At 42.6% G+C, this 23409-nt stretch overlaps 1 protein-coding gene and 1 pseudogene across 1 annotated transcript in view; both read right to left on the bottom strand.

The window, feature by feature from the left end:
* The window catches only part of LOC109389708 (cytochrome P450 2J2-like), a 30086-nt gene extending 7249 nt beyond the window's left edge, over positions 1–22837 (bottom strand). The window contains exons 1-6 of the mRNA XM_019655494.1: positions 22537–22837; positions 13824–13986; positions 10180–10329; positions 4402–4562; positions 3064–3240; positions 1147–1288 (exon numbers count right to left, since the gene is read on the bottom strand). Coding sequence (XP_019511039.1) covers positions 1147–1288; positions 3064–3240; positions 4402–4562; positions 10180–10329; positions 13824–13986; positions 22537–22815 — 1072 coding nt within the window. The 5' untranslated portion in view covers positions 22816–22837. The remainder of the gene's footprint in view (positions 1–1146; positions 1289–3063; positions 3241–4401; positions 4563–10179; positions 10330–13823; positions 13987–22536) is intronic.
* Positions 19212–20477, bottom strand: LOC109389696 (oxysterol-binding protein-related protein 9 pseudogene; annotated as a pseudogene).
* Positions 22838–23409: the final 572 nt, after the last annotated feature.

The raw sequence follows: 23409 nt of genomic DNA, 5'->3' as shown, positions 1-23409 counted from the left end.
TGTAATTCACAGTTACAAAGGCATCATGACTCAGGATATATATAATGTTTTTCTGAAGAAACTTGTCCTTAATACATGAGAAGCTTTGTGATCTTTTCTAGTCTATTTTTATTTTAGGGAAAAAAGTTGGTCTTGATCCAGTAAGTTGATTTCATGTCCTGTTAACAAACCATTACCCGCATTTTTGAAAAATGTATCATAACAGCTCTGATCCCTCATGTACTCAAACTGCTCTGGGACCTGGAGAAAGGAAAATGATGATAACACTCACTGTCATTGAATGGGGAAGATAGACAATCTGAGAAGATACATAACTAATGTGAGATAGGCACAGTAATGGAGGTGCTTTAGACCATCTCTAGAGGAGGAAAATGCTAGTGAATTCTTAGATGAGTAAGGAAACATCTTATGAGGGGAAGTATTTAGTAGATTCTTCAAACAGAGCTAGGTAGTAGTTTACCATGTAGAGAAATTAGGGGAATACATTCTTGTAGAGGGAAGAACATGTGTGATGACACAGAGGCATGAATAATGACTGTGCAAAGAAAAAGACATGTCATTTAGTAAAGCACCATGTAGGGTAGGCAAAGCTGGGGCTACACAGGCAAAGAGGCACATCCAAGGGTGTGATATACCTGACTAAGGAGTTTGAACTTCATCCGCATGGCAATGGAAGACATGACTTAAAAGGAGGGAAGGCTTGGACTAGATTTCTTTATCTTTCTCTCTTTCTTTCTTCCTCCCTCCTTCTCTCTCTATTCCTCCCTTCCTCCCTCCCTCCCTTCATCCCTTCCTTTCTTCCTTCCTTCATTTTTTTGTGTGGTCTGATGACTACTTCCTTGAGGACCAGATTTCATGTGAGAATGTGACTCTTTCCTGGACCGCACCACAATTAGCTTCAATTAGCTTCACGGTTTTCCCCACTAGACTCTGAGATTCCTGATGGCAGGGTCTCTGCTATATTTGTATTATGTGGATCCATCACAACCCTGACAGAAAAACTGAAGGAGGTGCCCATTCTCAAGTCCACTTTGCCTCCTACCTAGCTTTCCATTCCACCATGCTAGCTTCTGCCCCAACTTTGGGGCATTGTGTTCAGGAGGCACCATTCTGTCTTGGCCCAGGCATACTCACTGACATGCTCACCTTGGATTTCTGGGTAGAGGGCCATGTAAAGCAGACCCCAGCGCAGCGTCGTCGAAGTTGTCTCCGTTCCAGCAAAGAACAGGTCCAGGGTACTGATGATGAGGTTTTCATCATTGAAACTTGAAGTAGGTTTGTCTGCATGCTAGAAAGTACCATGTTTATTAGTTTATTCACAGGGTTCTCAGTTGCCACAGCACACAGAGGCTTCATCCAAGGGAGGGAATATGGAAGGGAAGATCCCCAGGAGAAACGGCTTTCCCTTGGTCTCCCCAGGAGGCAGAGTTTTATTACAGCAATATCATCATTAGGATCATCCTGCCCAACTGCTAGTTTTATTAGTTTGGGTAGATGAAAATCAAGACAACTATTTTTTTATGTCTCTCATTTGGGGGAAGCTATTTGTACAGTGGAAAGAGAAGCTATTATTACAGTCGAGAGACAGGCTTGGTTTCCAATATTAGCCACATAAGTCACTATCTCTATGACCAGGGCAAGTGACTTAACCTCTCTGTGCATCAGTTTCTTGTTTCATAAATAGAAATAACACACATCCTGAAAATGACATTTGGAATCATGTAAGATGCAAAGGGCACATGGCAAATACCCATCAAATATTTACACTGATGCTAGAATAAACTGAATTCCTTTTATATACAGTAATTTATTATATACATGTTTAAGTTAATCTTTTCCTTCTACGTGGAACTTCTATGATTCACAAAGCAATCCTCATGGCATTTCATCACCTTTACCCACCTTTCTTGAAAAGCTTCAATTTGTTGATTTCCCTGCATGTGTGGTCCCATATCTGCACACCACATAGCAAGTGAAGTCCCTTCTCTGAGCAGAAATCAATGCTTCTATTAATATTATGCCAATATGCTGAAATAGGGCAGGAGACGGGAAAGAAATCCACCATTCTGCCAACTTCCACAGTAGGAATAGATAGTGTGATGAGTCAAAAACGCGATGATGTGTATTCATCAGAAGGGTTAGTGTGTTCAAAGCTACACAGCCAATTTGGCTTTTTCTGCTGTTTCTTTCCTATAATGTTGGGAAGTGGATGATACGGGGTCCCACTTAGGCACCGAGGATTAACCCTGGCCTCCGACTCAGCTTTCTTTGTCTTCTGCGCCGGGGCCTGAAGGAAGGGGTAGGACACTGGCACAGGTTCAACTAATAATGAAACAGTGCTCTGAAGCTCAGTTCTTATTTTTCCTCTTTCATACAGCTCCTTCAGATATGGGTAGAGGGCAGAGAATAGAAGGTGAAAAGGCAGTCTTTGGGCATTTCCAAAGCCTCAAGGCCAACACCATGGAAACCCTGCCTTTATTTCTAATTACCTCATCCATCCTGAGTTAATGCTACTCTTATACTCTTTGATATACTGCCTCTATATTTACTCCCAGTGGGAGGCTGAATAATGACCCACAAAGATGTCCATGTCTAATTTCTGGAACCTGTGAATGTTATCTCATATGGGAAAAGGGACTTTATAGATTAAGTTAAAGATCTAGATATGGTTAGATTATCCTGGAGAATCCCAGTGGGCCCAATATAATCACAAGAGGCAAGGAGGTAGTAAAGAGCAGATGGAAGGATATTAGCCGAGAAGATGTTACATTGTTGGCTTTGATAATGCAGGAGGGGGCCGTGAGCCAAGCAATATAAGCTCTAGAAGCTGGAAAAGTCAAGGAAACAGATTCTCCTCTAGAGCTTTCCATGGAGCCAGCCCTGCCAGCCCTTTGACTTTAGCCCAGTCTAACTACTTTCAGACTTCTGACCTCCAGCGCTGTAAGAGAATACATTTATGTTGTTGTGAGCCACTAAGTTAATTCATCACAGCATCAATAGGAAACTAGTGTACCTCCCCCCCCCCACACTTGTTTTTTAAAAGCAAAACTTTGGTTTCCTCACCTTTTCTATTTCATTCAGGTATACATCAATAAAGTCCCTTGTTTCGTCAGGTTTCCAATCTCTCCTGTGGTTTTCAATCACACGGGCAATAAACAATTTCAGTTTCTCCCATTTGTCAAAGACTGCTTGGTGGGGTCCAGGAATGAATTTCATTATCCATGGAAATATATTATAGAGCTAATTGAGAAAAACAAAACAATCATGAAGACAACATGGTATCCGTTTCCACTTTTTAAGACAAGCCCAGTGTTCTCTCACTATCTTTTCTTTGCTTACACTTAGATCTTCACTCTTGTCATCAGTCTCATCCCTCGTCTCATCTCTCCAGCAAAGCATTTCAGCCCCCCATCCAAAATATGTCCAGTTTCAGACCCATTTTTACCACCTCAACAGCTTTGTCATCGTAGTCCAAACCATCATTTCTTACCTGGCTGCTGTAAAACCCTCCCATAGTTTTGCTGATTCCATTCTTAACCCCATTCCCCATTTATTTTCCACAGAACTGCCAAAGTGATCATTTAACAGTTTAATCAGATCATTTCACATTTTGGTTCTCAATTCTTCAATGACTTCCCATGACACACAGATACACTTCTACATCATTCTCTGAGCGTATAAGTTCTACTTGAGCTGGTCCCTGCACACAACTGTCTTATCAATGAAATGCAGGGCCCACTAATGGAGGGGTGAGATTTGAAGCCTAAATGCCTTTATCCTTCCAAATTAGGGATTGATATACCCTGTTGATGGACAGGTAAATACTGTAACTGCGTTAGGAACCTTAGGCATCTTTAATGTCCTGGTATATACCTATATGTAAGAGAAATGAGTGGATGTATCCACAGGAACAGTTGTACTAGAATGTTTGTGGCAGCTTTATTCTAACTCCTGAGACCTGGAAACCGCTCAGGTGTCCATCTGTAGAGAATAGAGTAACCAAGAGTGACATAGTCATAAAATGGAATACAATCAGGATTTTAAAAATAAGCCACTAACACAGTGGAATCTGAAAGCAATCCGCCAAGGGAGAAGCCAGGCACAGAGGGGTACCTCTGGGAGAGGCGGGAGATGGCTGGTTTAGGGAGCGACGTGGAGAGGAGAGACTCAAAGGCAATGGCACTATTGCATTTTTTAAATAAAACAACATAGGTTCGTAAGTGCATGGCATACCGTAACAATTTAACAATATCATCAAAGACACTAGAGTCACAGATTGATTTCCGATAAGTTTGTGTTGAAGTCAATTTTAAAAGGTTATATTTCAGCTTAAATAAGCCCATCTGTGTCCAACATTAGCCCCAAAGTCCTTAACCAAGATATAAAAAGAGAACCCCTTACATGACACCAGATTGACACCTCCAGACGTGTGACCTCATCCAGCAACTTCAGCATTTCTTGGAACTGATGATCCTGGTACTCAAAGCGTTCCCCAAAGGTGATGGAGCAAATAATATTGGAAACTGCACTGTTGATCTTGAAATGAGGGTTAAAAGGCTGTCCTGCAGGTGGAAGAAAAGATGGATCCTTCAGATTGGTTTGTTTCTGTTTTCTACTGAGATTCTATATGACATGTGACATACCGAGTAGGGAAACACGTGAGGCTCTGGCCACAGCACCCTACACGGGGTCTGACATGTAGCATGTACTCAGGCAATGCCGGGAAGTCAAACTGATGACCAGGGTTCAAAATCAGTAATGTGTTTTTAAAAAATATTAAAAAAAAATATAGCTAGCATACAATATTATATTAGTTTCAGGGATATACAATAGTTATTCAACATTTATATATATAAAAAGAAGTGATCACCATAAGTCCAGCAACCATCTGACACCATGCCATGTCCTCAGAATATTATTGACTATACTCCCCATGCTGTACATTACGTCCCCATGACTTATTTGTTTTATACCTGGAAATTTGAATCTTATTCTGCTTCACGTTTTCCCTCCTTTTGTAATTTTTCAACTACAGTTGATGTTCAATATTATTTTATATTAATTTCAGGTGTACAGCACAGCATTTAGACATTTGTATAATTTAAGAAGTGATCCCCCTTACTGGTCTAGTATTCACCTGGCACTACACATAGTTATTACCGTATTTGCTGGCGTATAAGATGATTTTTTGGCCCTGAAAAATATGCCTCCAAGTGGGGGGTCGTCTTATACGCCAGGTACACTTCAGATAGACTGCCCATAGAGCTTGCCCCATGCCATAGTGGCCTCCCGATGCCCGCCCACTTCATTCCACATACCGTTCAGGCATCAGCAGCGCTGCTGGGTGTATGCTCGGCTGTTATGCGATTTTGCTGTTATGCGATTTTACCACACTTGCAAAATCGCACACAGCCGACCATACACCCAGTATGATAGCGCAAAATCGCGAATCGCGATTTATGTATATGTTTGATTACATACAGCCTTGTGACAGTTTTCCTGCATGTCATAAGCATTTGAATATAAATATAAATGTTGAAATCAAATCTGATATTGTTTTACCTTTTATTTGGTGTGTGGAAGGTGTGCGGAAGAGGGGGTAGTCTTATACGGCGAGTATATAACAAACTCTGTATTTTGAGTGGAAATGTTAGGGGGTCGTCTTATATGCCCAGTCGTCTTATACGCCGGCAAATACGGTACCATATTATTGACTGTATTCCCTATGCTTTACTTTCTATCTCCATGATGTAAAGTATCCACCAATTTATACTTGTTAATGCCTTCACCTTTTTCACCCTGCCCTCCAAACCCCTCCCATCTATCACTCCAACCAATCTAGTACCCATCTGACACCATACATAGTTATTACAATATTATTGACTGTATTCCTTATGCTACACCTACATCCCCATGACTACTTTGTGACAACCAATTTGTACTTCTAAGTCCCTTCCCCCTTTTCATCCATTCCCATCCTCCATCCCACCTGGCAACCATCAAAATGTTCTCTGTATGTATGAGTTTATTCCGGTTTTTATTTTATTTTTTAAAATTTTCTCCTTTAGATGTCACATATAAGCGAAATCACATTGCATTTGCCTTTTGCTTTCTGGCATATTCCACTCAGTGCAAACCCTTCAGGTCCATCCATGCAACAGCAGATGGTGAGAACCCATTCCCTTCCATGGCTGAGCATTATTCCGTTGTATACATGTAGCACCTCCTCTTTATCCCTTCATTAATCAACGGCCACCCAGGTTGCCTCCTCTTTTTGGCCATGGTAAACAATGCTGCAATGAACATATGAATGCACATGTCCCCTCAAAGTATTGTTTTCTTTTCCTTTGATTAATTACTCAGAAGTGGGATTACTGGGTCCTTCTTTGTCATTGTTATAGCCTTTGTTTTAAAGTCTATTTTGTCTGGTATAAGTATTGCTTCCACAGCTTTTTTTTTTTCATTTCCATTTTCATGAAATATCATTTTCCCATCCTTTTACCTTCAGTCTGTGTGTGTCTTTTGATCTGAAGTGGGTGTCTTGTAGGCAGTATATGCAAGGGTCTTGTTTTCTTATCCATTCAGCCACCCTGTCTTTTTTTTTTTTTTTTTTAGATTTTATTGGGGAATTGGGGGAGGGGATAACTGTTGAGGAATCAGGGAAGGGGAACAGACAAGTTGCTGTCCTTTCGTTCTTCAGTCTAGTTGTGGAGCATGTTGCTTCACTGGCCCATGTTGGTATTATCATTGCGCTCTTCCTGCCTGAGGCAGATCGGTCGCCAGCCATTGGATGGCCACTCACTGTGGCTCACAGCAGCTCATGCTGGCTGCTGGCCATTCCCACTGGCTGCCAGGCACTCACAGTAGCTTACAGCAGCCCACTGCAGCAAGCGCTGCAGCCTCCATTGTCGCCAGTGACTCACCGGCAGCCCAGCTCTAGGTTGAGTTGCTGTTCACTATCTTAGCTGTAGAGGGCACAGCGTCACTGTCCCTCATGTGGGATCTGAACTGGGGCCCTACTGCTCAGAGCTGGTGTCCCAAGTCAACTCTTAACCAATGTTCCACTCAGCCGGCCAGCCACCCTGTCTTTTGATTGGAGCATTTAATCCATTTACATTTAAAATAATTGTTGATAGATATGTAGTTATTGCCATTTTATTATTCATCCCTTTCTTTTTCTTTCTTTCTTTTTCTCTCTTTTTTTTTTTTTTTTTTGTCTTACAGATCCCTCTAACATCCTTGTAATATTAGTTTGGTGTTGAGGAATTCCTGTAGCTTTTTCTTCTCTGGGAAGCTCTTTATCTGTCCTTTAATTTTAAAAATGATAGCTTTGCTGGGTAGAGAAATATTTGTTGTAGGTTCTTCCTTTTTGTCACTTTGATTATTCCCTTCCAATCCCTCTGGCCTGCAAAGTTTCTGTTGAGAAATCAGTTCACAGTCTTATGGGAGCTCCCTTGTAGGTAGCTAACTGCTTTTCTCTTGCTGCTTTTAAGGTTCTCTCTTTGTCTTTAAACGCTGACATTCTTATAATGATGTGTCTTTGTGTGGGCCTCTTTATGTCATTATGTTTGTGACTCCACACTTCCTGGGCTTTTATATCTATTACTTTCTTCAGGTTAGAGAAGTTTTCAGTCATTATTTCTTCAAATGGATTTTCAATTCCTTGCTCTCTCTATTCTCTTTCTGCTACTCCTATGATGTGAATGTTGGTACGCTTGATATTGTCCTGGAGGCCCAATAAACTCTCCTCATTTTTTTAATTATTTTTCTTCATGATATTCTGATTGGGTGTGTTATGCTACCTTCTCTTCTAAATCATTGTTTCAATCCTCTGCTTCATCTAGTCTATCATTGATTCCCTCTAAAGTATTCTTCAGTTATTGTAGTCTTTGCTTCTTAGTTTCTTTTGATGTTTTCTATCTCCATTTTTATGATTCATATGTCTTTGTTGAAGTTTTCCCTGAGATCATTGAGCATTCTTCTAAGTAGTGTTTAAAAGATTGCTTGTGTGTCTGATAGATTGCTTGTCTCCATTTTGTTTAGGTTTTTTTTGGAGTGTTGTTCTGTTCTTTTATTTGGGAATTGTTTATTTGTTTCTAGGTAGGGCTGCTATGCCTCCCAGTTAGTAGAGTGGTCTTATGTAGTAGGAGTCCTGGGGATGCAGTGGTGCAATCTTCCTTGTCACCAGAGCCAGGTGCTCTAGGTATGTCCCTTTTGTGGGTTGTGTATGCCCTCCTGTTGTACAGACTTGATTGCTGTTCTCACCTCAATGGGAGTGATTGACCCTCAGGATGATTGGTTGTGAGGACTTGCTGTGATTACTGTGGAGGAGCTGTTGTGCAGGGGCGGACCCTAAAGAGCAGGGTTCACTTTAGCAGTGCTCTGGTGCCTGCCCAGTATGCCTTTTGGGTTTGTATTCCTTGGAAGTGGTTGGATGATGCTCTGGCCCAGTCTGATGCTGGCAACTGGGCCTGCCTGCCCGGTGGCCTTTTGGGAGGAGACCCACTGCAGACTAAGTTCAGCCACAGGCTGTATCCTGCGTGGGGCCAATTGACATGAGCCCCAAAGCAATCCCAAGATGTGTGCCACCTGTGCTGTGCTTGGAGGTGCCTTGAGAGGCCAATCTGTGAATAAAGGCTGGCTGCCACTTGTTCTGGGCTTAGGGCTGCACAGCCAAAGGTAAGGGACATAAGGAAGCCAGATGCTGCTTGTTTGGGTTTTGTGAACTTTTGAGAGATTTTAGGAATGTCTGCAGCATGACCCAAGGCAGGCCATTTGTATGTTAAAATCACTGGAAATGGGTAGGGTGTACCTAAATTGTGGGTGGGATGTGTTCTCAGGGAATCACCAGGGTGGGGCCGCAGAAAGGTGACAACCAGTTTGATGGAGACTCAGAGATGGTGTACGCCTGCATCTGCATGTGTCTGCGTTCCCCTGCACGCAGGAAGGGGGCGGGCTCAACAAGGAAACAAAGGCTTCTGCCAGCTCCTCTATCCAGGAGAATCCTGTCCCTCCAGCCGTCACCCTGAAGCTAGACAATTCAGTTCCTCCCCGTATGTCCCTGGTGCCTTCTTTTAAAAAGATTTTACTGGGCAATTGGGGAAGTGAAACAGTGTTGGGGATTTGGGGAAGGGGAACAGCCAAGTTGATGTCCTTCAATCTTAGTTGTGAAGGGCACAGCTAGCTCAGCTCCAACTCCAGTCGCCATCCAGCTGCCTATCAGCAGCTCATGGCTGCTGAGCTCAAGGTGCCATGTTCAGTCTTAGTTGGGGGTGGGTATAGCCCACCATCCCATGTGGGAGTTGAATTGGCAACCTTGTTGTTAGGAGCACATGCTCCCACCAGCTGAGCCATCCTGCTACCTGCTGGCAGCTCAGTGGCAGCTCAGTTCAGGCTCAGCTCACTGGCCCATGTGGGAAATTAACTGGCCACCCTGTTACTCAGAGCTCACACTCTTAACCAAGTGAGCCCCTTGGCCAGCCCCTCCCTGGTACCTTTTGCCTTTTGATCTGCTGCCCCAGTGCTGGAGCTCAGAATGAGTGAGTCCATTAGTGAGTAAGTAAAGCTTTGTGTGTTCCCTTTAAGAGGAAGTACAGCCCACCTCTATGTCACTCACCCACAGTCTCTGCTGGTTTACATAGCCAGAAGTTATGGGGACTTTTCTTCCTGGCATTGTAACATTGGGATGGAGAGGGACTGTGCCAATCACTCCTCAGAATGGGCCTCCACAGCCAAGATATCCCTCCTAGTTTTTAATGGTCACATGCGGGTGGGGGACCAGCTTGTTTTGTGTCTCTGCCCTTCCTACCAGTCTTAATGTGGCTTCTTCTGTATGCCTGTAGTTGTAGGGCTTTGGTTCAGCTAGACTTCAGGCAATTCTGAGTAATGATTGTTCTGTGGTTTAGTTATAACTGATGTGGTTCTGAGAGGAGGTAAGCACAGTGTTTTCCTACTTCACCATCTTGAATGAAAATCAAATCAGTTATGTCTTCAATCCTCATCTTCTTCTACTTAATTTTAGACATCCATGAGGGCAGGGTCATGATTAGTTGTTCACAGTTGTATTCTCAGTGCCTAACACAGTGCTGGGCATAGGACAGGCACTTACGTACTTCATAAACACCTGATCAGTGAATGAATGGGCCACAGCCTTCTGCACCCGTCCTAGGAAACACTCACCATTCTCCTCTTCTATTGTCTGGTTGAGGTGGTGGGCCTCCTCCTGTATGCGTTCCTCTAAGGTCCTCTTTCCTAAACCAAAGTTCCTTAGTGTTGTCAGGGTGAACCTTCTTTGTTCCTTCCATATCTGGCCATTGGACATGATCAATCCTGGGAAAAAGAGAGCCAATATTATAAAAAGAAAGCAAGCAAATGGCATTGATGTTTGTATCAGATGGTGGGACAGATAAGGCATTTGAAAACTTTTCAGAGAAATCACCCCAAAGCAATGGATAAAATTGCTAGCATGTACTGACTGTTTGCAATGCCAGGCACTTTAGTATTTTTTATGCATTATATAATTTAGTACTCACAGAAACTCTATGAGGTAGATACAATTATTACCACTTTTCCGATTTTGCTGATGAGAAAACTGAGGCACGAGGGATAAAGTCAACTTTACAAGGTCACAGATTTAGTAAGAAGCTGAACAGGCATTTAATTTGAAGACTGCCTGACTCCAAAGCCCATACTTTGATTATAGTCACATAGGTGTATTTACATATCTATGTTATGCTACATACTAACAATGCACTCATAAGTAAGACAAAATCCATACTTATAAAGAGACAAGCCATTTGTGAGTTTTATAGGAGAGTTCCTATCTCAGCTGGACGTTAATAGATAAAGAAATGACTGAAGAAAGCAAGGAGGAATGAATATTTTATGTAGTCAAAGGGGAAAAAAATATATATATATCTTGGTGTGTTCAACAGGCTATCATTGGTTTTATAACACAAGTAAGACCACATTCCGTTTCAGTTCTTCACTTTCAGAGCACTGTTTTACTCTTTTTAATATTTGCCTTTGGCCTCCACCATCTCAGTGAAATGAATCTCTTTGCTGTCAAATCCAGGGATACTTTGTGACCTCACCTTACTTGGTCTTTCAGCAGCTTGAGATACTTCTTTCTTGAAATACTCACTACCAGTGATGCTCAGGATGCCACACTCTCCAGGTTTTCTTCCTAATTCTCTGACAGTAGAGAACTTCCCCTATCTTTTGCTATTTCATCTTCTCCCATCAAATTCTGAAATGATGGCATTCTTCCAAATAAGGTCTTTTCTTCTTACTCTATACTCCTTTCTGGGAAATCTCATCAAATTCTAAAATTTTAAATAACATCTGTTGATAGTGACCATCTATTTCTGTCTCTGAGCCCCAGACACATACATACAATTGTCTACTTGACTTTGCCAATGTAAAGGCTCAGCATGTCCATGATTGAATTCATGCTTTTCTTAATACAATTCAACCCAAACCCAAACCAAACACCTTGTGCTCCTCCAAATGTTCCTTCTTTCCATCATTTACTCATTTGGATGACCATCTCAACACAGCATTCTCCGTCCACTCTCCCTCCAACTAGGTTATCATGTCTTACTGGATTTGCCTCCTGAATATCTTCAATCCATGCATCTTCACTGCCACTGTCCTCTTTTAACCTACTGTGGTGTCATTTCTTGCCACCTCCCTCATCCAAGCTGCAGCCTTCCCAAACCTAAAATGCTAAAGTGGTCTCGCATTTCCATTATTCCTTTATCTGCATTGCAGCCCAAATATTTTTAAAGTGTGCAGGGTAAATATGATGATTCCATTCTTTACTGAAAACTATTCAAGTTCATCACTGTTATTAGGATAAAAACAAACTTCTTTAATAAGCACTTACTTGCACAAACTATTCCTGGCCAAACTCAGCAGCTTCATCTCCATTTAATTATCTCCATTGGCCACTTTTTCAATTCCTCAAGTTCACTGTCCTTTTTCCCACCTCATGGGCTTTTTATATTCTATTCCCTCTTCCTGACTGTTTTTTCACTTTATTAAATTTGTTGTTATTTACTTATATAAGTTTTTCCTGAATCTCAGGAGTAGATTGGATATCCCTAGTAAGTGCATTCTACACTGATCTTCATAAGACAAGGCTTTACATTATTATAGTTAATTGACACTGTCTTTTTCTCTGACTAGAACTGGAATTACATAAAGACATAAATTTCATCAGTTGTTCACTGTTATATCACTGATGCCTAGCACTGTGCTTCTCATGGAAGATAAAAACTAGAGGGAAAGGGGCCAGCCGAGTGGCGCGATGGTTAAGAACTGGCTTGGGACGCCAGAGGGCCCCGGTTCAGATCCCACATATGAGGGCCAGTGACACTGCCCTCCACAGCTAAGATGCTGAACAACAGCTCAACCTGGAGCTGGGCTGCCGTGAGTCAACGGCGACGGCATAGGCTGCAGCCCCTGTGGCAGTGGGTTGCCATGGGCTACCGTATGTAGCCAGCAGCCAGCATGCAGTGGCCAGTAGCCACTGTGAGCGGCCATCCAGAAGCCGGCGACTGATCTGCCTCACCCAGGAAGAGCGCAATGATGGTGCCAACTTGGGCCAGTGAAGCAACATCCTCCACAACTAGACTGAAGAACAAAACGACAGCAACTTATCTGTTCCCCTTCCCCAATTCCCCAGCGCTGTTCCCATCCCCCCAATTCCCCAATAAAAATCTTAAAAAAAAAAAAACTAGAGGGAAAGGATGTAGAGTTAATGGATAAAATATTTCAAAGAGGAATTGGGAAGCACCTGATAGAAATGGTGCTTTGGTAGAGTAACGGACTTGAGTGTTTCATTTAGAATTTTAAATGTTTAAGTTTATTTAATGATAATTTAAAGTACTCATGCCAAACTGGTCTAACATGGACAGGAAGGCTTGAGATACTCTGTGAGACACACCTTAATGAAAAAGCATGCGGAACTGTAGGCAGGAAGAAGGAACTAATAACAGCAGAAGGAAGCAGATCCACACCCGTTTTCCTAGGGGAAGAGATTCGGATGGAAACCAGAAAGAGTGACTGTTTTGCCTCTTTCTCTGCTATCATTGAATGATGGGTTACTGGTCAATCGTAGCATCTAAAGTGAGTTTATGCAGAAGATGCAGCTTCTGGGCTGGCCGAGTGGCGCATTGGATAAGAGTTGGCTTGGGACGCCAGCTCGAAGCAGCAGGGCCTCGGTTCGGATCCCATATGAGGGACAGTGATGCTATGCCCTCTATAGCTAAGATGGTGAACAATAGCTCGACCTGGAGCTGGGCTGCTGTGAGTCGCCAACGATGGCATAGGCTGCAGTGGGGCTGGCCGGCAGCTCGCGTGCGCTTTCGTGAGCTGCTGTGAGCTGCCATAAGTGGCCATCCAATGGCGACCGATCTGCCTCAGCTGGGAAGAGCACAATGATAATACCAACATGGGCCAGTGAAGCGACTTCCTCCACAACTAGACTGAAGAATAAAGAAAAGGAAAGCAACTTGTCTATTCCCCTTCCCCAATTCCCCAACGCTGTTCCCCTCCCCCAACTCCCCAATAAAATCTTAAAAAAAAAAAAAAGAAGAAGATGCAGCTTTCCCCAAATCCCTGACATTAAAGCTCAGCTTGCCAAATTCTGTCACAGGGTACCTTACATAGAGAAATGGGAGCACCCAAATGTTTTTAATGGCAGAAATTTTATAATGGGCTTGTCTCTGGGGAGTGTTGGAGAATTATAGTCACAGAGGCACCTTAACAGATCTTAAAAATATTAAACATACACATTTTACATTGGTCAAGAAACTTACCATTGTTCTTAAAGATACGGTCTCGGATAGGGGATACGGGGCGGTTCACAAACTTTTGGTCCTGGTGAACAAGGGCTTCTTTGATTAAGGGCAATCCCGTTATAATGACTGTAGAGAAGGCACTAATCTCCATGCTAAAAATGTTCCCATATTTCTTCACATACTGAAAAATAGTTAAATAGTCACAGATGAATATGCACATGTCTCTGTGTCCAGGAGAGAAAGGAGTGTGTGTAGCTGAGGGGCTTGTGTTGGGGTCTGTCTGTGTGAGCATGCGTGTGTGCTCTGCTTGGCCTGAGGGGAATGTCTCTCCCTGTTTCCTTTTCTCCTCCTGTCAACCAGACTTGGATTTAATTCACTACAGGACATGGACATACCTTATGAAACATTCATTTATATAGTCAACCTACACAGATTGAGCAAACATCTACCATTTTCCCGAGAACAAGTTATGAAGCTATAACTATAATGAAATAAACGGGTCTCTAAACACAAGCATCTTAGAGTCTAGTGAAGGGAGGGGTTTGAGCACTTGTTACTTACCAAAGAAGGCTGACATCTGTTTAGTGTAAGTCTGGTGTAGCAAGCATGGACTTAATAACTCATATCGGTTTACCCAAAAGAGAATGCCCCCCTCCTCACTGTGCTAGAAGATGGAAAACTCAATACAGGCCTGAGGTCAGGTGTAGAGCAACACAGTCTAGCTACAGAGCTGTGTGTGAATCTTAGCTCTATGCCTCATAAGCTATGGGCTCTTCAGAAAGTTGTTTCCCTTTTTTGAACCTCAGCTCCCCAGCTATAAAAGGGGAAAAAAAATGATTCCTCCCTCAAAGGGTTCTGTGAGGAAGAATGACAGCAGCAATATGAAAGGCGCTTTGTTTTCTGGGACCTGGCACCCAGCCACTGTAGTCTCTGAGGAATGAACGGGCTCTGTGTGCAAAGGGATGTGGATGCGTGATCATGGCGACAGGGAGGACCAGAGCACACGATGTGTGTGGGGGGGAAGGCAACATGGTCACAGATGGCCACATTCCTGGGTTCCATGTCAAACCCCTTTCACGTTTTATCATAGTCCATCTCACAACCACCCTAACTAAGGTAGTAATTATTTTCTGCGTCTTTCACAAAAGGAAAATGAGTCATAGCTGGAGTAAGGAAGCCAAGGTGACAAAGCTATTGAGTGGTGCAAGGAATTTGTCAGCCATTATGTAATATTCGAGAACAAGAACCCGAGTTGGTGCCAGGATGTTAGAATTTAGTATGAGTCAGAGAGTGAAACTGAGACTAGAGAGGGGGTGCGGGGAGGAGATGGAAAAGTGTGTGGGTGTGTCATGAGTATGCACAATGTGCAGGTATGTGTAAGATGGGTTGAATAACAGTGAATGGTCACCAATCAAAGTCTTTCTCGACCTGCCTATTCAAGAGACAACTCTCAGAAGATTGACCCCTGCCTCTTATCTGCTAAGCTGTGTCATTCTGTGGGCACTGGATCAAATTGAAGGGCTTCTTTTCCTCCAGATGTCTGTGGCCCCTTATCCCTGATTCCCATGCACTTATGCTCCCCCATGTCATCCTTAGTGCCCGGGACCCCACCACCCCATCAGAGCAAATACAGTGGGTTCAGTCTCATTCTACCACCCTGCTCCCAGGTCAAAACACCAAGCCTGGACTCAATCTTTCCATTGTTCTTTGGGCCCAGAGACTTCCATCAATCTTTGTTCATCTCTAGCACAGTATGGCATGTCTGGCTAGAAGGGTTGAGCCAAGATTCCATCTTGAGCTGGCCTGCCTCTAAAGTACATGTGTTTGCGTCTAAGAAACAGCTGGGAATGGGTCCATATAAATCAAGCAGGTTTTTAATTTCATCTTGCTGAATGCCAGGACGAACTGTACAGGGTTCACAAAAGGATTACGCTAGGATATTCAATAAGGATGTTTTAAGAACAGCTGAAAATCTCAGGTTAAGCCAAATGACTCCTACCTGATTATGAGCACTACCTAGAATTTCAGTCTGTACTTTGAAGGGACTCTGTACTCCATAGCATTTATAAATAGAATTTCTTCACAGTTCCATCTCTACCTGCTCTCTGCCCCTGCATATTTCTAGACCAATAGAGCTGGATAAAATCTTTATGGTATTATCAGCTATGTAAACATGGATAGGTCAAATGATCTGAAACCCTGGTATTGACTATAGTTCTATATTATATTATAATTCTTAAGTGTACTGTACCAGGCTCTGTGCCAAATGCTTTATGTAGAAATAAATGTATGACTCTCAGAAATCAGAGAAGTCTTTGTAAGGTAGGGCATACTTTTCAGTGTAAAACATTAAACAAGTCATTAAAAAAAACAGACAGTAAGGGAATGAAAGTAATTAAAAATAAGATGGTTCATTGGGCTAAAACAGACTTAAAACCAAAATGAAGATAGAAAAATAAAGAGAAAAGGATTAGCATAGGAGCCTAAAAGGCAAACAAAAGTAATAGGACACAAGATATTTAATATGAGAGATAAAAATTTTAAATGTAGGATTAAGTAAATAATGGTGGAGCAAAGTAAATGTTTACAATAAAGAACAATTAAAGTTGGAGGCTGAGTAAGAAAAGAGATTGAACCATGATCATCAAGAGATATAAAATTGAGGGAGATTCTGCTTAATTTAAGTCATTAACCTCAAGAACCAACAGAACAAAGAGTCAAAGAAAGAAAAAGGAAAAGGAAGCATGTGGGTGTACTGATTCTTACTCCTACTGGCCATAGGTGAGAGGGTCTGTCCTCTGAACTCTCACCAGCACTGAGCTGTGTGTGTGTGTGTGTGTGTGTGTGTGTGTGTGTGTGTGTGTGTGTTTGTGTGTTGGGATAGGTATGTGCAAGAAGAGGTAAGATTCTCTCTCATTTACTAAACTATATTTTAAAGTGTCTCAATGTGTATGTACTTCTTTTATAGTTAAAATGTATTCCTATCCAATAAAGCAAAAAAGACAAAAAGAAACCTAAGGAAATAAGGTCTAAAACTTTATAATAGTGTTTCTTAACTTTACTGAGTCATAGAATGTCTTGAAACTCTAGTGTATGTCATGCATTTGCTCTCCAGTAAATCTCTGTACATATAACTCCAGTTATGCATGCAGATTCAGTGGTTCGCAGGTGCCCTGGGGCCCATGAACTCCTGCGAAGAATCCTGGTCTCACAGGTAGTTCTTGGGTCTATGCTAGGTTTCTGAGAATGGTCTGTGGAAATCAAATTCAAGTTCAATCCAACAGATTTTTATGAAATGTTGAAGTGTTGTCAGGCACCGTCAGACATTGCTATGTTGTGTGCAGTACAAAGACCAATATGCTATGGTGTTTTTCTATAATGTCAAAGTCTGTTGGGGGAGGCTGACTGCAGAAAAAAAACAAAAACGAATGCATAGCAGAAGATTATATATGCTTTGATACTGGTAGAAAAGGGATGTGAAGTTATTGAAAGAAGAGGTGAATTTCCACCCATAATTTGGGAGCACTTCTAAGAGGCGATGGTATTTGAGTCAGATCTTAAACAAAGGTGTCAGCAATGACATGCAGTGAGAAGGCAAAGACATTCTAGGCTGTGGGAATAGTATATGCAAATGCAAAGGCAGGAAAATATGGATGTTCAGGAACGAGTGAGCTAGCCTGTCTGATTGGAGTGTAGGGCTCATTAAAGGGCACTGACCATGTGGCAGGTCAAGGCCAGGTGCTAGGGTTACAACAATTCCTTAACTTCAAGAAGCTTACAATCTCATGGTGCATGTATTCAATGTTATTATTACCATTCTGTACAATAAGTTATTTTTTTTTTGGCGGGAAAGCTAGGAAGCACATAAGGAGACCAGGGGCTGAGATAAGTTCCTGGGAAAAGAATATTTTCATGTGAGTAGGAAGATAGGAGACAAGGCTGGCAAAGTAACTTGAGCTTGAGACTAAGAAAAGTCTTAACATTCAATGAAATATTTTGGATCTTGTTTTGTTTGCAATTATGAGTTGAAGATGTTTGATTAAGACAGCTGATGTGAGTGCTTAAAAGATTGGATTTTTAAGTCATACAAGTCCATCTGAATTCAGCTTCCGCTTGTTAAAAAATGTGTTTGAGGGCCAGCTGAGTGGTGCGATGGTTAAGAACTGGCTTAGGATGCCAGAGGGCCCCGGTTTGGATCACACATATGAGGGCCAGTGACACTGCCCTCCACAGCTAACATGCCGAACAACAACTCAACCAGGAGCTGGGCTGCCATGAATCGCTGGCGACGGTGTAGGCTGCAGCCCCTGTGGCAGTGGGTTGCCCTGGGCTACCGTATGTAGCCAGCAGCCGCAGTGAGTGGCCAGCAGCCGCAGTGAGCGGCCAGCAGCCGCAGTGAGTGGCTATACAGAAACCGGCGGCTGATCTGCCTTGCCTGGGAAGAGCACAATGATGGTGCCAACTTGGACCAGTGAAGCAACATCCTCCACAACTAGACTAAAGAACAAAATGACAGCAACTTGTCTGTTCCCCTTCCCCCCAATTCTCCCGCTCTGTTCCCATCCCCCCAATTCCCCAATTAAAAAAAAATGTGTTTGACACTGTTTCAAAAAGATATATGCACCCCAATGTTCACTGCAGTACTATTTACAGTAGCCAAGATATAGAATCCACCTGAGTACTCATCAATAGATGATTGGCTAAGAAGAAGTGGTACATATATACAATGGAATATTACTCAACCATAAAAAAGAATGAAATCTTACTCTTTTTGACAACATGGATGGACTTAGAAGGCATTATGCTAAGTGAAATAGGTCAGACTGAGAAAGACACAGACCATATGATCTCACGTATATGTGGAATCTAAAGAACAAAATAAACAAACAGACAAAACAGAAATAGACTCATAGATACAAAGAACAAATGGATAGTTGCCAGTGAGTAGGGGTGTTGGGGAGCTGGGTGGAAAAGGTGAAGGGATTAAGAAATTGGTAGTTATAAAATAGTCACAGAGATGTAAAGCACAGTCTAGAGAATATAGTCAGTAATGCTGAAAGAACTATGTATAGTGCCAGGTGGGTACTAGGCTAATCGGGAGATCACTGTATAAATTATAAAAATGTCAAACCACTATGATGTACACCTGAAACTAATATAAAATAATATTGAATGTCAACTGTAACTGAAAAACGATAAAGGAAAATGTGTTTGACAGTTAAAAGCAAAATTATAATATTGTTTGAAATGGTTTTCAATGTTGGTAGAGATAATATTTAAGATATAATATTATAAAGTGGGAAAGTAAAGGAACCTAAATGATCATTAGGTACCTATATTCCACTTGAAGTGGCAACATACTGAAACTAATAGATTGCATTAAGCTATGTATGCATATTGCTCTCTTTAGTGTGACCGCTTAAAACAAAATACAAAGAGATTTACTCAAAAACACTTAATTAAAATTGAATTCTTAGAAAAATGTTCAGGTTACCCACAGGAAGACAGGAAAGAAGAAACAGGAATAAAAAACAAGAGAAAAAAAATAGAAAGCAAATAATAAAATAACAGAGTTATCATTTGGTAAATGCCCAGTGACACTGAAAGATCTCGCCCAAAACGGGGTTGTATGGCTTTTTGGCAACCAATCCTTTCCTTCCTGAATGAAAGGCTGAGAGATATTATTTCACAACCTGAACCATTTGGTCTCTGGCATCCTTCTGTCCACTAATGCTCACAAACAGGTCCGGATGTGCAAAAAAGTCTGCACAGATGTCTAAAAGAGATCTTCTTTCAAGAATAAATGTTGGAAGAACTACCTTAGTAAGATCCTGTGGCAAGAGATGCATGATAACGCTCTTGTGCTCTTTCACTGACCCCGCCTCCCCTTCATCATCTCTATTGTCACATGAATTGAAAGGTCAGCATCACTTGTTCCATTGGACATGGAAGAATGCAGGGATTCTGTAGTATCTAGGTGCTTTTAGACTATTTCCTGAGCTGCTGTGGATCAAGGCTGAGGCAGATCCAGGGGAATCTATTAAGTGCTTTGGGGATGAACCACTTTGATGAAATTCATCAGCATCAGTGAATTCACCTTTACTGCTAGAATAAGAGAACTCTGGGACTGTATTTGGAGACAAGCTGACATGACTTGAGGAAGTTAGACTCCTACTAGGTGGTGAGTGCCCACTGCCTGTACTATTTGGTGTTGGAGTCTGATGATATCTCAAGGTAGCTGATACAGGTGTTGAACTGGTAGGGAAGATGGATGCTGCTCTGACTTACAAAACGGAGCATGTTCTGGAGGTAAGACAGTCTGGGATCAACCTGTGTTCATCACAGGTTCCAGGGGACCAGGTTGATATACTGCATCTACAGTATGAATAGTACTTGTAGCAATTTGCAGCGACACAATGCCGTGTTTAATTGATTCTACTACGTTTTCGTTCTCTCTTTGAGAGTTTTGATTTTCTTGCTCTGTTCATCGTCTTTGCGGTTTTGAAGTTTGTCATAAAAAAATTTTAATTGTTCTATCAAGGTTTGTAGGTAAGCATCAGCCTCTGTAAGTTTCTTATCAATTTCTTGGACACTAGAAACAAGTCCTGCCTGAATCCAAACCCCCAGAGAGAGGTGGGAAGGAGTCAAGGAGATAGTGACATTCGCGCCCATGACTCTGGGAAGTCAGCAGGGGCCTTGGGGACTTAGGGGTAGAGGCCAGTCCTTCAACCAGACCCTTGGGGTCTACTCATTCTGAAACTAGCCAGTAAAAAAGCCATTCGCCAAGGCCCTCAGCTACTGTGCCTCCAGAGAATGGAGCCGGGGCCACTTCTGAGCACCCCTTTAACTCCTGCCTCATCCAGATCAACGGGCTGCAGCACAGACGGTCCTGTCAGATTCAGTGGGTTCCCGGGACACCCTCTTACACCTACCCTTGACCTATCCCTGCCAAGCCATGGGGCCGCCAAGTCTTAACATATCAATAACTACATTAAATATAAATGATCTAAATTCACCAATTAAAAGAGATTGGCAGAATTAAAAAAAATGACCCACCTATCTACAAGAAACTCATTTCAAATATAACGATATAAGTAGGTTAAAAGCGAAATACTGGAGAAGCATACACCAAGCAAATACTAACCAAAAGAGAGCTGGTATCATTATATTATATCAGAAAAAGTTTAGGAAAAGAAAATCATAGGGATAAAGAGGGATACTACATAATAATTAGAATCTATTCACCAAGATGACCTAACAATTTTAATGCATATGCACCAAATAAAGGAGCTGCCAAGTACATTCAGGAAATACTACCACTATTGACTAGACAAATAAACCTGTAATTATAGTTGGATTTCAACATGACTTCCTTTGTAACTGATATAATCAGTAGATAAGAAGTCTAAGGGTATAGAAGAATTAACATCAACATCCAATAAGATCTAGCTGACTTACAGGAACACTCTGCCCAGCAACAGCAGAATACAGATGACCCAGGGCTAGAGGCCAGGACCTCCTGCTCAGTCAAAAATCTGTGTATAACTAGTGCACATTTTTTTCAAGCATGCATGGGATTGTAACTTGAGTCAATGCCAAACTTAACATATTTTTAAAAATTGAAATTATACGAAGTATGTCCTCTGACCATAATGCAATCAAACTGGAAATCATTACCAGAAAGAAAACAGAAAAATGTCCTAATACTTGTAATTAAATGACACATTTCTTAAGCAAGGGAATAGGTTTAGGAGCTTAGCTTTAACGTTCTATGACTAATCCTGTAACTTAGTGTTACCAATTGGGTGTGTCTCCCAGAAAGTGACAAAACCTTCTCCACCTGAACTTGAGCACACGGGCATGTGTTTAAAGTGCTCCAGGCATTTCTAGGGAAGGGGAGCTAATACTTTCTGTGCACCTCCTATAAGCCATGCTCTATTGACCAGTCACCGGTTTATTTAATCTTCACAACCACCTGTCACAGTCTTGTCTCTCAGCAAGGTACCTGCATGGAGAGGCAGGAAACCAGCTAAGGATTCTTGAGAAAGTGTTGGATGTTGGAGAAAATGTTAAAGGAATTCAAAATGGTTACAGGTTAGGGAGCCCTGATGGGAGATGATTATAAAGAATTGGAAAGAGGCTGGGTCATAAAGGTTCCAAGCGGCTCCCTAAGGAGTCTGAACTGTGCTAAGGGGTCTTAGCAGCCAGGAGGGCAAAGACAAGCTGGGGAAAGACGGTTTTAAATGATTAGGGAGCGTGGACTGCAGGGAGAAAAGGCTGCATGTGAGGGGCTCAGTTATTGTGGTGGTGGCAGCAATTCAGTTCAAAGTGGTGAGGATTTAGTAGTATTGTCATTTTACACATGGGAAATGGAACCTCCCAGCGGGAAAGTGCAGCTTTTGGGAAGGATAATAATATTAAGGACGACAAGGAGATCATATTACCATGGGATGCTCCGATAATATTTAGCATGATACGGTTAAATGAGTTAAAGGATGTAACTAGCCAAGCACACTGAAATCGTCAACAGTTAGCAATATTTCTCCTCTAGGAAGGGAAAGTTTCAGAATCATGCCAGTTGACGGTGAAGCAAACACGACTCAAAGTGGGTTTAACCAGGGCAATGGCTTTAGCGACAGAGCCACCCGTCCTCCTGCCCTCAGTCCCCAGGATGGCCCTTGTGCCACAAGTCAGGGTTAGGGCGCAGCTCAGCACCGCTGCCCGCTCCTACCTGTTGAATCGAGAGGTGCGGCTGCTCAAAGTCCATCTGGAAGAAGTTTCCAAAGATAGGCAGAATCAGGGGTCCAGGCGGGTAGTTGTTTGGACGCCGCCTTTTGAAGAAATTGGCAAGGAACAGAAAGACGACAGCACCCAGCAGGAGGGTGCGGGGGTTGAGTAGTGACCAGACGGCAGCCACTAGGCAGCCCATCGCCGCGAGGATGGCTCGGACGTCCACTAGCTGCACTGCGGTGTGAACTGGTGACAATCTCCGCCTCTCTGTCTCTGGCATCGCAGCATCGCCTGCTTTCCACGCCCCGCCCAGTTCCTCATTCCAGGAACCCTTTTCCTGTCACAACAAGTCCTTGAACTTCGCCCTGCCCCGCCCTCGGCCGCCCGGGAATTCCCCCTCCCGTCGCTTCTGTCCTTCTCAGCACATCTCCGCCTGTCCCTCTGTCCCCCAGCAACCCGTTCCGCCCGACAGATGACAGGCGCTAGATTCCCAGGAGAGCCCGCAAGTTCTTGGAAAGTCTTTCTCTGAGACCATTTGGGCTCTTGGGCTGGTGGTTTCAATGCATCTCAGCACCACAGACATTTGACCCCCGAGTTTTTCAATCTCCTTCTTGCCCAGGGATCAAGGATCTGAACCGTGCCTGGTGAAAAGTCACGCTATCAGAAGCACCTGGCATTTCTTTTTTTTTTTTTTAAAGATTTTTATTGGGGAATTGGGGGGTGTGAACAGCCCTGGGGAATTGGGGGAAGGGGAACACACAAGTTGCTGTCGTTTTGTTCTTCAGTCTAGTTGTGGAGGATGTTGCTTCACTGACCCAAGTTGGCACCATCATTGCGCTCTTCCCCGACGAGGCAGATCAGTCGCTGGCTTCTG

The sequence above is a fragment of the Hipposideros armiger genome, unplaced genomic scaffold, assembly GCF_001890085.2.
Source record: "Hipposideros armiger isolate ML-2016 unplaced genomic scaffold, ASM189008v1 scaffold_240, whole genome shotgun sequence".
NCBI classification, from domain to species: domain Eukaryota; kingdom Metazoa; phylum Chordata; class Mammalia; order Chiroptera; family Hipposideridae; genus Hipposideros; species Hipposideros armiger.
Note: the sequence above shows the minus strand (reverse complement) of the source record. Positions and strands in the feature narration are given on the sequence as shown.